The sequence below is a fragment of the Mauremys reevesii genome, linkage group 22, assembly GCF_016161935.1.
Source record: "Mauremys reevesii isolate NIE-2019 linkage group 22, ASM1616193v1, whole genome shotgun sequence".
Lineage (NCBI taxonomy): Eukaryota > Metazoa > Chordata > Testudines > Geoemydidae > Mauremys > Mauremys reevesii.
Window position 1 is genome coordinate 18,092,687 of NC_052644.1, and position 13,907 is coordinate 18,106,593.

General features: G+C 52.1%; 1 protein-coding gene across 2 annotated transcripts; it reads left to right on the forward strand.

The window, feature by feature from the left end:
* The first annotated feature begins 9,367 nt into the window (after positions 1 to 9,367).
* Positions 9,368 to 13,147, forward strand: LOC120388714. Of its 2 annotated transcripts, XM_039510740.1 has the most exons (4): positions 9,368 to 9,484; positions 9,853 to 9,974; positions 12,095 to 12,997; positions 13,067 to 13,132. In XM_039510740.1, exons 1-4 carry the CDS (start codon positions 9,473 to 9,475, stop codon positions 13,074 to 13,076), a joined length of 1,047 nt encoding a protein of 348 aa, XP_039366674.1. In that variant the 5' UTR covers positions 9,368 to 9,472; the 3' UTR covers positions 13,077 to 13,132. The 2 variants fall into 2 exon arrangements, with proteins under 2 accessions (XP_039366674.1, XP_039366673.1); XM_039510739.1 differs by having other exon boundaries at positions 12,095 to 13,147.
* The last annotated feature ends 760 nt before the right edge of the window (positions 13,148 to 13,907 follow it).

The window sequence follows — 13,907 nt, forward strand, 5'->3', positions numbered from 1 at the left end:
TTATTTCCCAAGCTGCATTTGCGACAGCGGGGGAAGGGGGGGAGCTCGGCCAATGGGGATGCCCTGTGCCTGGCACCGTGCGGTTCGGGGGCGCAGGTGTCTCACCCAGCCAGGTTAGGCCTTGAACCTCTTTGTCAGAGCGAGCACCGCCCCAGGACAGGCCCCAGCCCTACCCCCAAGTGCCATGAACCACCCTGCCCCATAGTCCCCAGCTGGGGGCCTGACTCCCACCCAGTGTCCCTGGGGTGGGGGCACCGGTTGGGTGCAGATGGGACACACAGCCCGATGGCTTTCCTGACGAGGGCGTCATTGGCAGGGACGGCACCGGGAGCTCCTGGAGAGTGGGGGGCTGGCAGGGAGCCCAGCCAGTATCTTGCTCTCAGCGCGGGGTGCACAGCCAGGACAGGGCTGGGACCAGCCAGCCGGACTCCTGCGTCCCAGGCCTGCACCACCTGCATCCAGCCCAAGCCTTGGGCACAGCCAGAGGGAGAGCAACATGGAGCAACAGCCGGGGGGGAATTGTCCCATCCCTCTGGGGAGCCGTCCCGGCCCTGATTCCTCCCGCTGGCCTCTGGGAACCTGGCTCCACAGCAGCTCGAGCACCCTGGGGCCCTGCTGCCGCTGGCCGGGGGAAGGGATCCTCAGGGATCACAGCTCCCCTCCAGCACCACCTGGGGGGGGGGGAGGTGAGGGGAGGTCAAGTGGGGCAATTTGCCCCAGGCCCCGCAGGGGCCCAAACGAGAGTTTTTCAGGGCCCACGGAGTGGGGTCCTTCACTTGCTCCGGGGGCCCTGGAAAACTCTCGTGGGGCTCGGGCCCCCATTGCTTCTTCCACTCTGTGTCTTCAGTGGCAATTTGGTGGCGGGGGGTCCTTCCGCCCCGAGACCCACCGCCAAAGTGCCAGGTCTTCGGCAGCAATTTGGCGGTGGGAGCACCCCGCCGCCGAAGACCCCAGGCCCCCTGAATCCTCTGGGCGGCCCTGCTCCCCTCCTGGGAAGGGGCGTCCAGGCTGGGAGCCAGGGACCAAGCTGAGGGACTGCGGGGCAGACTGAGCAACACCCTCACTGCCTGCTCTCCTCCATGCCCCCTGCTCTGCCCCCAGCCCCCTGCTCTCCCCCAAACTGCCAGAAATACCTTCTCTGCATCCCCCCCGGCCTCCCAGAGACCCCATCACCACGATGCTCTACCCCCCTTGCCCAGCCTGCCGGGGATCCTCGCTCTGCCCTGGTCCCTCCCTCTCACCCGGATCCCAGGTTCTCATTCTCCTGGTTGTCCCTTTGCCCCCAGAGGAAGTGTGAGGGGCTCAGGAGGGAGGCCCTCGCCTGCTCCCCACTCCCTGCCACAGACAAGGCCACCAGCGGCTGGTCCCTCGGGGGTGGAGCCTGCTGGCCCAACGGCTCCTTTTCCAACACCCTGGCCACAAGGGTCGTTAATTTCTCAAGCCACAATTGCACCAGCAGGGGAAGCTTGGGCTGGGGCCGTTGGCAGCTCGGGGAGCTGGACCCAGAGGGGAGCCTCCCACTAACCCAGGCTGGACTATGAACCCCCTTTCCAGGGCACCCGCCCGCAGGGCCCAGGCACCAGCACAGCCACCAAGGGGAATGAACTGCCCTGCCCCATAGTCCCCGGGGGCAGCACTTGGGCACAGAAGGGGTGGGCAGACAGACGGTCTCCGCAGGAGTATCAGACATTTAGTGGGTCCCTCCCAAGACCAGATGGCTGTGTGACCCCAAACACCCACCCCCAGGCTGTGCCTTCAGTCCTATTGCTATGGAGCCGTTGCTCGCTGGACAGCACTGGGAGCTGCCGAAGGACGGGGGGTGTCTGGGAGCCTGGTCCCAAATGTGATCCAAGCTGGTCCTTCCTGTTCTCTTATCCCTCCTGGCATCTACAGCCTGCCCCCATTAACCCTGCGTTAGAACAATAGTGTGCCCCTTTGGGGCCCCATCCCTGTGTGCCGAGCCCCCTTGGCCAGCCAGGTGCTGGAGAGAAGCAGCTTGGTCTTAGCACAGGCCGTTTCATCGTGCCCCTTAGGGCCAGGTGTGGCACCGTGGGTGAGCCCTGCCTCAGTTTCCCCTCACCTGGGAAGAAGACTTTCCAGTTCCAAACAGCAAAACCCGTTTGGATGGGACCATCACAAGCCAAACCTCCATCCCAATGTCCCCAGGAGGCTGAAGGGGGCAGAGAAGCTGCTGGCGTGGGGCTCTCAGGTACATTTCTCTGTCCTGGACCCACCCGAAACCTCCATCAGTCCTGGATCCTAGTGAAACACCAGCTGGTTTGGCATTGGTGGTGCTGCGTTTCTGCCAGTCCCTGAGGGGTGCAGGGTGCTTTCCAGAGGGAAAATCTTCCCCTGTTGAGCCCCAGTATGAAACCTACATGTATGTGCCAGGCTCCAATCTAGAACGCCACCCCTGAGTGTGTAACGGCTGACAGTCTAGAACCCCTGCCCCTCCTGAGTGTGGGCCGGGCCCCTATCTAGATCGCTCAACCTCTGTGCGCATGTGGCTCCTATCTAGAACATCTGCCCCACCCAGAGAATGCGCCAGGCTCAATTCTAGAACCCACACCCCATCCTGACTCTGCTCTACACTCCAATCTAGCACCCCCTCACTTCTTAGTGACCCCACCCCATCAATCTCCAGGGGGTTATCTCCTGCCCCCTCTCCTGTCTAGAACCCCCACTCCACCCAAGCACACTCTAAGCTCCCCACTAGAACCTCTCCCCACCCTGGGGTGACCTTGGAGTGAGGATTCCCAGCTGGAGCAGGTCCACTGACATCAGGGCCTATTGGCACCCACTGGGCTCTGCCCGATGTCCCATTTCATTGCACAGTGCGGTTGGCACAGACAGCGGCAACCTGATCTCGCTGAGTGACAGATGGACATGTTCAGCCTCCTGCCCCATCCCCAGCTGTCTGTGTCTGGCCTGACAGGGTGGAAGAGAGCCAGACACATGGACAGAGATGCTGGTGCTTGTGAAAGTTTTTCCTGGGGTGTAACCTGGAAGTGAGGTGCCGTTGAGCCCTCTGTGCTCCCTCTCACACTGTGCTGCTGTGACAAGCTGCAAATCCCTCCAGGTGCTGCAGTTATACAGCCAAAAACCAGATCAAAATGATTAGAGGGCTGGAGACTTCTGAGGAGAGGCTGAGGGAAGTGGGATTGTTTAGTCTGCAGAAGAGAAGAATGAGGGGGGATTCGATAGCTACTTTCACCTACCTGAAATTGGGTTCCAAAGAGGATGGATCTAGACTGTTCTCAGTGGTAGTAGATGACAGAACAAGGAATAATGGTCTCAAGTTTCAGTGGGGGAGATTTAGGTTGGATATTAGGAAAAACTTTTTCACTAGGAGGGTGGTGAAGCATTGGAATGAGTTACCTAGGAAGATGGTGGAATCTCTTTCTTTAGAGGTTTTTAAGGTGAGGCTTGGCAAAGCCCTGGCTGGGATGATTTAGTTGGGGATTGGTCCTGCTTTGAGCAGGCGTTTGGACTAGATACCTCCTGAGGTCCCTTCCAACCCTGATATTCTATGATTCTATGATCCATAGGCAGGGACACACCCAGCCAAGTTACATGAATTCTTCCCCCACCCACTCATGAACTAACAACAGAGAGGATCCAGCCAATTCCCCGCAGCTCTCCGTCCTTGGATCCCATGTCTGTACCATCCTGCCCTAGTCAGAAGCCTGGCCAGTTTAAATTGATAACTCAGTCCATTCCACCCTCGATGTGGAGAGGACATGCACCAGCTTGTGCACACTGAGCAGATTCCCCAAGGTCTTCAACCAAAACGCACTATTTTAGGTAAACTATAAAACAGATTCATTACCTACAGAAAGACAGATGATAAGTGATTGTAAATAGTGGGTGTAGAGATCAAAGTTTGTCACCTAAGAAATAAAACTAATTTGCAGTCTTAGTTCTAAAAACTAAACAGGATTTGAACCAGGCAGTGTCTCACCCTGCGCAGCCTTTTATTTCTATTTTACATTAATCATGTTTCCCTGAGCTTAGCCATGGTGGCTACAGTATTAAATTCAACAGAGTATTCTCTGTTTGTTCTACATCAGGAGCCCATAGGAACAACGCAGGCCACAGAATCTCACCCACCCACTCCTGTAACAAACCCCTAACCTATGTCTCAGCTATTGAAGTCCTCAAATCGTGGCTTAAAGACTTAAAGATGCAGAGAATCCTCCAGCAAGTGACCCTACCCCACACTGCAGAGGAAGGCAAAAAACCCTTTACCGCATGTGTTTCCTATTCTGTTACCTCTGTGGTCAACTGTTACAACACCCGCAACAACCAAAAAGAATATAAAAAAAAGAATACAGGAACGTTAATACTTATAAGGTAATGCAAAGCATAAGTCCACAGCAAGTTCCAAAAGCAGCTTATAACTATGTACCATTTCCTAACTGTCCGAACTATGTACCACTTCCTAACTGTCAGGGTGGTTAGGCACTGGAATACATTGCCAAGGGAGCTTGTGGAATCTCCATCACTGGAGATTTTTAAGAGCAGGTTAGACATTCCCATACCAGGGATGGTCTAGATGGGGCTGGTCCTGCCATGAGTGCAGGGGACTGGACTAGATGATCTCTTGAGGTCCCTTCCCGTCCTAGGATTCTATGATTCTATTAAAAGTGAATGTTCTATCAAGTATATATGTGTCTTATGGCATTAATCATTGTCACATGCTGTCATATGTATGTGACAGGGCACTTATAATCTAGTCATCCCTTGATAATGAGATAACACTGACTCTGTCAAGGGGGGGAAATGTAGCCAAGGGTTTTAGTTTGGTTTTCATTTATTGTGTGATGTTATGATTACATTCTATATACTCCTTATATGTTAATCAGAATTTGATTTATAGAATTAGAAAAGACTAAAATGAAGCAATATTTAAAGGAACTAGGTAATAAGTCAGACAAGCTGAAATGCAAGAAGCCTGTGGGCTAAGGCCTGCAAGATTTTAGCTTAGCTATTTTAGGCTTTGAATACAAAACGTGGTGTATGTTGGTAACCTAAAAAGAACCCGATGCCCTAAAATTCTAAGAAAAGAGGCAGAAACGGGTAATATTGAGAAAGTCAAAGTGGGAAAGTTAAATTTAAATCATAAAAATGCTGTAACAACAAAATGTGCTTATAACCCGTGCCTTAAACCGCAAGACAAAGGCGGGACATCAACCTACCCAGCCTACAGAATTCGGGGTCCCTCATGTCTCCAGGGAACATAGACTGATAAGAAAGAGAGGAACGATGCTGTCATGTACATGTGCCGAATGTAGGTATAGACAGCGTCACAGTATCAAAAAGGGTGCCCAAAGTAGGCAAACTGAGCTTCCTACAGGAAACTCCAGCAGGAACCACTCCCATAGTAACAATCAATCCATGCGTGGGCCGACGGAGTTTGAGAGGGCTGACAGATTCTAATGCCGCCTAGGAGGATGTAATTCTGTCTATAGTTATAATTAGTGCATGGCACATATCTTGATTTGGAATTAGATGTGCTGTAACTTTTATGATTTTATTGCCAACTTTAATAAAACCGCTAAAAGAGAGAGGCTCTTGTAATTGTATGTGTTACTTGCTGATGGTTTCCTGTGTTCCTATGGGCTCCAGATCTAGAACAGAGACAACTCGCTTGAACTTGAGACTGTAGCCACCAGAGCTGAACCCAGGGAAATGTGATTGAGGTTAAATAGAATGAAAGGCTCCAGATTTGGTGCTGAAACCCAGGACCATAGAAAACGCAAGAAACCATAAAGAACACGTGGAACCATAGTAAACACAGAAACCCAATAAGAAACCAAGGTTTTAAGAGAAAAAAAATATAGCTAGGTCAAAAGTCATACTGGGAGACGTCCTGCTTTTGCTTATGCCTGCTTGCATTCTATGTTTGTCTGTCTGGTTAATGTTGTAAACATTGAGGTCAGGGGAAGAAAATAGGAATTGCAATTGTGTAATGGACCCTTGAATTCACGTATGGGTAAAAGCCCCCTACCAGGCATGGCAGAGTGGGTCGGACACTTCTCCGTCATTTGTCAATAATAAGCAACAAGCACCCCCGCCCCACACACACATCATATTAATTAATAAGCTCCCCAAACTTTAAACTCCTCTGGACTACGCCACTGATGGAGGATCAAGGAAATCTTTGTGGAGTTGCCTTGGTCACTGCTCCTTCCTCTCGGTGTGCTTCAGGTAAAACACCTGAAGGAGAAGAATCTGACCAAGTGGGTATTCACCCTTGAAAGCTCATGCTCCATACGTCTGTTAGTCTATAAGGTGCCAGAGGACTCTTTGCTGCTTTTGAAGGAGAAGTAAGCACCACAAACCCTTCTCAATTTAAAAAATCAAATCAAATCCCTGTAAACATTTTGGGAGCAAGGAAGGGATGCCGGCCACTTTTCCAAAAGAAATAGGGAACAAAATAAGTTACGCACTCAGGCATTTATTGCAACAATTCCAACTCCACAAACGTCCTGGGAGGCCTTTGTGCGAGATGACATTAAAGCCCGTGGGGGAGGGTTAGTTAAAAACTACTGGAGTGCTTGGGGCCCCTAGAGATCCCTGTAATTGATGGTATTTCCTCTTTGAAAAGGAAAAGGCGGGGATGGGGAAAGGCTTAAGAGGTGAAAGAAATAGCCCTGGATTGTGTATCTATAGCATGTAATATCCTATGGAAAAGGATTTAAAAGAAAGGTAAAACAACTGCAGAAGGTAAAACAAGCCTTATGCAAAGAGCAGAAGTCTAGTTAGACATTGAAAAAAACAACTCAGTAGGGTAAGGGAGGTCAATCCTGTACTCCTTAATCAAAGGAAGAGTTTGGCAAGAGACTTAAGCTACAGTAAGTAACACCTGCAAGAGGCTGGTTATAAAATTATGGTGTGAAAAAGAAACCACGGGGCAGGAACATTTGTTTGGGCAAGAGTAAAAACAGCAGCGCAATTAAAAAAAATATCTTGCAAGCCCATCCACAACGGGGTCGTTTCTTGCAAGAAACTCAGGGAACTGTAGAAGTTGCTGTAAAAGCCTGTAAGGGTGAAATTCTGGATATCAGTATCTCTTAAGAAAGACAAAAGTCTCTGCAATCTAAAAGTCATTTTAATCTCTCTAAGCCAATCAAGTCAGGAACCATAATAAAAAGAACAAGTGGCATCATTCATTTGAAATCTAACATGCCCATTGTAGCCCAAGACACTTTAGAGCCCAAACCAGAGCCTCCACATGCACCCAAGCCAGGCAGGAGTGACTTTGGTAGCTAACATGAAGCAATGGGAAGGCAAGTCACCGCATACATTTCACAATAGACTTTCAGCCGCTTGGCTCTCTAATGAAATGCCTGGTAAGGAAACAAACCCAGAATGTATTAATTTATTTGTTAACAATTCTTCACCAGCACTTTGGGGTAAAGTAATAATGCATGTTAACCCTGGAAGCACTCTGCCGGGAGAGCTGGACTAATTGTCTAAAGCTTAGAGTTATATTCAAACCCAACCAAGAAATCCCAAGAGAAATCGGCCTCCTGTTGCAATTGTTCAAGGAGCCTCTGATAAAGCAGTAGTTAAAGTAAAGGTCCAGACAATAATAGTTAAAAAGAACCATAAGCCCCAAAACTCAGCAAACTGTCCAATATTGCAAGAAGGCCCTGGTAGTGGTCTCACTGCCAAACCTGTGCCAGGGGTATTCATTAATCAGATACAATTCACACATATCCCTGCTCTGTTATATTTGTCTAATTGGCAAATGAGAAAATTCAGTTATTGCCGACACCAAAGTGGCATCTTTCTTCTCAGTAATCCTTGGGGATAAGATTACCCCTTATCAACCACAGGTGCAGGATATAGCTAATTTGGGTTTAAAACTAGACAATAATAATTGAATGAATTGGTTTTGCTTAGTCTGGAAAAGAGAAGACTGAGAGGAGCCATGACAACAGTAAAAGGTTGTTACAAGGAGGAGGGAGAAAAATGATTCCTTAACCTCTGAGGATAGGACAAGAAGCAATGGGCTTAAATTGCAGCAAGAGCGGTTTAGGTTGGACATTAGGAAAACTTTCCTAACTGTCAGGGTGATTAAGCACTGGAATAAATCGCCTCGGGAGGTTGTGGAATCTCCATCACTAGACATTTTTAAGAGCAGGTTAAACAAACACCTGTCAGGGATGGTCTAAAGATGGTACTTGGTCCTGCCATGAGTGCAGGGGACTGCATTTGATGACCTCTCGAGGTCCCTTCTAGTTCTATGATTCTATGATTCTGTGTTCTCTATGCTTCTCAAAAAAACCCAAAACCCCAAAAAACAAGTCCACTGGAAATTCTATGGAGGATTACAGAATTGTTTGGTACAGAAATGTCAATTAAAAATAAGGTGAATGTTAAAAAAATCAGAAAGCACATCAATTACATTCTCCCAAAAATAAACCGGTCTCCTGGTGGGGTGTCTGCGCCTGTCCCCCCTCTTTCCCCTCCCAGGTGTTGAGTTGTGGGGGGGCGAGAGACCAAAAGTCCCTTCCCTTCCTTTATACGCTCTCCCAGCTTGCTGGAAAGATCTTTTGTTATGACATGAGTCAAGCCCTGTTCATTGTCTATGGGCTCCCTGAGAAGCCTTCATAGGACACACATGATAGTTCTTGGGAGTGTACATTCCCCTTAATGGGCCATCAGCACTATCTGCCTTCTCCACTGTTGTACCTGAAAGACTGGTTGTGGGTGTTTCCAACCTCCCAACATCTTCCAGTGACACACACCAACCACAACTTCATAAGTGCCCATACAATGACAGCACATACAATCCACCAGGACATTCATGTTCAACAGATCGAGCCCTTTCGAATGATGCCTCACAAGGCTCACTGTGTACACAACAGAGCCTAATTCTATCACCATGGTAAATATGGGGGTGCCAGTGAACTGCCTCGGAGAACAGAGGGTCACAGCGCCAGACACAGGGACAGAGATGTGAGGCCCCAGGCCTTGCTCATGAGGAGGAGACCCCCAGCATGAGACAAACCAACCCACCTGGACAGGGCCAATGCTCCAGCCTGGAGTCTGCGCTGGCCGGTGTTCACCACCTCCCATCCCCCACTGCTGTGTGCCCTGGCCCTCACCATACCCCATCCCTCACCCCCATCTGCCCTGGTCCTCCCCAGCTCCCAGCCCCCACCATGTCTGCTCTGGCCCTTGCCACCTCCCATCCTGGTCCCCCATCTGCCCCACCCCTCCTGGCTCAGCCCCACAATATTTCCTTTCAAGGCAATATTGAATGAATTAGCTGAGTCCCACCTCCCCTGCCACTGGCCTGGTCACGGGGACAGCAGGAGTGGGCACCGTCCCTCTGCAGCATGGGGGGGGGGTGGAAAGAATGGGGCTATAAGAAGAGGGGCTGGGAGCTGAGAGCCCATCACTGGGGATCCGGTATGAGCATCTGTCAGTGAGTGACGGCACCTCCTACTCCTGCCCCATGGAAACCATGGTGAGTACCCGCTGCCCCTCACCTCCTGCCCCATGGAAACCCTTGTGAGTCCCTCCCACCTCCTCTTGCCCCACGGAAACACTGGTGAATCCCCACCGCTTCCTCCTGCCCCATGGAAACCCTGGTGAATCCCCACCGCTTCCTCCTGCCCTATGGAATCCCAGGTGAGTCCCCTTTGTTCCCCCGCCCTGGCCCATAAAGCCCCATGGAAGACCTGTCTGCCATTCACACCCCACCCCATCAATCTCCAGGGGGTTATCCCCTGCCCTCTCTCCTGTCGGTAGCACACCAGGGGCTAGCGGATGTGGGTTGGTGGCTCTGGGTTGTGCCCATGCTCAGGGGTGCTGACAATGTGGGGTCCTGTGCAGGTGTCGGGACGGATGCCCAGGGCTGGACTCCTGCTGCTGCCACTTCTCCTCTGCTTCGGGCCAGAGACTGTCGGGAGCATCAACCCGGCCGCGCTCAGAGAGACTGTGGATCATGTAGATAAGTGAGTGAGATGCCAGTGGGGCATTTCCCATCTGGCTGGGACCCGTCTGCCCTCCTCGGGTGGTAAATGAAGGAAAACGGGGGGAAGATGCTTCACCTTTGCCCGGTGTGATTTTCTATGGCATAGGTGGCTCAGTGCATGGCAGAGCTGGGAGGGGTGATTTTGGGGTGCAGGGGGAGCTGGGGCTCGGAGCTGGGAGGGGTGATTCTGGGATGCAGGAGAGAACTGGAAGAGGGGTACTTCTAGGGGTGCACCGGGCTGGGGTTGTGGGTCTCATTACTATTGTGAAAAACTGGTTGGAAACTGGAATTCCAATTCCCTCAGAAATTTCTATTTTCTTTTCAGTCCAAATTAGTTACTAAAATTTGAAAACTTCCATGGAATGGGATTTCCAAATTTTGTTTTAGAATTATGTTTTGTTAGATAGAAACATTTGGTTATGACTTTATTTTATATTTTTACTTATATTATATTACTGTTTATAATATACAGGTGAAATATTATATTACATTATATTATACAGCAGGAAAGTCAAGTTGCTAAAGCTGAAATGGAAATATTTTGATCTTGCTAAAATGAAATATTCAGATATGGTCAAACTGAAATCTGGTTTTAATTTTTCCAAAACAAAATTTGGAAATCCCCAAGAATTACCCCTCTTCCAGTTCCAGGCTCCATCTCCCGCTGAATCCCACAATCACCCTTCCCAGATGCGAGCCCCAGCTCCTTCTGCACCCATACACAGGGGAAGCAGACAATGCTCACCACTCCCAATAAGGCAGATGGACTTTTCCTGGGGGCCAGTCAGGGCCAGGTCATCTGGGGCTCTAGCTGCTGTATTGAGGGCTGGCAGGGTGCTGAGGGCTGGCAGCACTGATCTTCGGCTGTTCCCTGCAGTTAGTCTCCAAAGAACTGCGTTCCTTTTGGACCCCAGTTTATATAGTGAAACTTGAGTTGGGCTTAGCTGTACCTGAACCAATCGTTAACTGAAATGCTACAGAATTGTGTTTTTCGCCAATCCTAGCCCATTAGAAAACAATTCTTTACCCAATCATAACCTGCCACCTTACTTGATTTAAATCTTGTAAAATTAGTTCTGCAACTGACAGAAACAATCAAAGAACCAGACAGAGACCATCTAGATAAAGAGTAGAGAAGTGGGGGACTATAAAGGCAGGGGTGGCTCTAGTTTTTTTGCCGTCCCAAGCACGGCAGTCAGGCAGCCTTCGGCGGCGCGCCTGTGGGAGGTCCGGTGGTAACGTGGATTTGGCAGCATGCCTGCGGGAGGTACGACAATAAGTGGGTTTCTTGCCAGACTGTTGAATGCTGTCAAATAAAGTTTTCTTTAATGATCTTAAGATCTGGTGATGGTGGGGACTGTTAGCACAGGAATGCTGCCTTAACAGCCCAATCTTACATATTTTTTTTTAAATTTAGAGGGAATGTGACTCTTTGCTTCCTGGGCTGCTGCTTATTCCTGAAAAAGGCCTCAGACCTTACAGATTACTGCCCTGTCCTCAGTCAGTTATGAGCCCCCAACCTTCCCCAATTCAGCTGCACAAGGCCACTTCAGGCAGAGGTGGGATGAGAACCCAGCTCTCTAACGTGGCAGACATAAAGCCTTTCACACTGAATGTGCCATATATAGGTGCCGTTGTCAGCCTCCCTTTAATCACAATCACAGTCCCCTCCCAGAACTGGGGGGAGAAATGAGGAGCCCTGATCTCCAGTGTTCTTCAGCTCTCCAGAAAATCGCTGTGTATGCTGGGGCGAACTGTGTGTCACGTCCCTCTCTTGGGGTGGCTCCGCATAAAAGCTCCGGCTTGTTCCTGGAGCTCAAGCGGTAACGCTCAGCCCTGTGGGGCTGACGGACCAAAGCTCACACCAGGCTGATGATCCCTGGGGGCACCTGTTGCAGTTTCTTCTAAAAACCGCCCTCCAAGTTTATTTCATTCTCCCAGGGAGCAAACGTCCCTTGATCCAGGCTGGAGCACTGAGAGCCTAGAACCGGCCAGTGACGGCGCCATGTGTGACCCACCCCAAGTTTGCCGCTCGGGGCTGGGGCAGAGCTGTTCAGAGCCCCCTGTCTTCTCACTACCCTTTGCTTTGCCTTCGCTCAGGGATGGGTTGGCTGTTGAATACGCCTTCGCCATCAGCCTGCAGAAAGCCAGTTGTGAGAACCCATCTGGTCTGGAACAGGTGCTGCGCAGGAACAAGCTGCGGGACATGCAGGCGGCCATTAACTCAGAGGGTGTCCTGTACGACCCAGACGAAGGGCCCATTGTGGCTGCCCGGATGCAGCGCCTGGGCAGGGCGGGGGAACACACCAAATGGCGCCTGCTCCAGGGCGACCGGAACAGCCCCGTGCAGAAGCTCCTGGCCCGGACCTACAACGAGAGAAGCTGCCTGATCTTCTTCACCGTCCGCTCGCCCTGTGCGGGGACGTGCCTGCTGGTGAAGAGTCCCCACAACATCCTACGGATGGTGAGCGACACCTTCCGCCCCATCGACCACAACTACAAGGCCTTCATCTTCCAGCAGATCTACCGTCAGGACCGGAACCTGGATCCCCAAAGCCTGCTGGAGGCCTGGCACCAGCTGCCCGACGTGCCCCTGCTGCGCTGTGACACCAACGGCTGCAGGGACTGCAGAGGGAACGACCCCAAAACCGACCCCAACACCTGCCTGGATGAGATTCGAGCCATGAGGCAGCCGCTGCACCCATCTGGCAGAGGGCAGAAGGAAGAGCAGGGGGCAGAGGGGAGAGCAGAGGATGTAGGGGAGAGCAGGGAGCACCTTTGGAGGTTTGGGGAGATGGTGGGTCAGGGGGCACCATTGGAGGGCTGGGGGGACAGCAGGGCAGAGGACGAAATCATAACATTGGGGGGATGGCAGGACATTGCGCGTCTTCAGAGGCGTTGGCACCCTCAGCAGCCTAAGTGGCCCCCTCAGAGGCCATGGCCCCCTCAGCGGCCCCCTCAGCAGCCTTGGCCCCCTCAGCGGCCTAAGTGGCCCCCTCAGAGGCCTTGGCCCCCTCAGAGGCCCCCTCAGCAGCCTTGGCCCCCTCAGCGGCCTAAGTGGCCCCCTCAGAGGCGGGGGTAACGGCAGGGCTGAGGGTGCTGCAGGAGGGTTGGGGGCATGGCAGGCCAGGGGGTGCCATCGGGGGAAAGGGGGATGGAGGGTTAGGACGCTCCATCGGAGGGTTGGGGGGGTTACAGGGCAGGGGACACTGTTGGAGGGTTCGGGGACATGGGAGGATACAGGGGGTGGAGGGGGTGGGATATTTCTTTTTTCAAGGCCTGTGATTTTGCAGAGTCCCCCCATCCTGAATGATTAACACCAATAAAGTGTTGAAGGCTCCTGGGGCCTCGTGTCTCTGTCCCTGTGTCTGTCTCCCTCCTCTCTGTCCGTGCGTCTGGACTTTACACAGTGTGGGAGGCCTCCCAGCCTCCCTGGCAGTGCCCCCTTCATCGGGCCAGGCCTGGCCCCCACGTTTTGCCTGGGGCTCCCCCTGAGCCCAGACCCCTGGCAGAGTCACCCCCTTGGGAGCGAGGCCGGGCAGCCTTTGCCAGACACCCAGCTCGCTATGGATGAACCTGGCCATCGGCTGCCATCTACTGGTGAGGTGGAGGTAGACTCTTGAAAAACACTCTGGGCAGGCCCCAGTTTGCATGTTTCCTGCCAGCGCTGCACTGGCTGGATCAGACGGGGGGAAGCTCAGCGGGGGCTGAGAGGGGTCAGGGCAGATCTGTCCTGTGTGCTCTGGGCGGGTCCATGAGATTGGCCGGCACGCGCGGCACCACGGGAATTGCTGGGCAACACGCCCTGGCTCCAGCGCTGGGCACACGTCCACCTGCAGTGGGACGTGTAGGTGCCCCGTCACTCCACGGGGACCTGCAGCTCCCCGGCCTGATGGGACGAGGTTCCAGTCAG

Coding starts and splice junctions, on each gene's coding strand:
- LOC120388714 (XM_039510739.1), top strand. Junction 9,975..12,094: donor ACTGTGGATCATGTAGATAA/GTGAGTGAGATG, acceptor GCCTTCGCTCAG/GGATGGGTTGGCTGTTGAAT.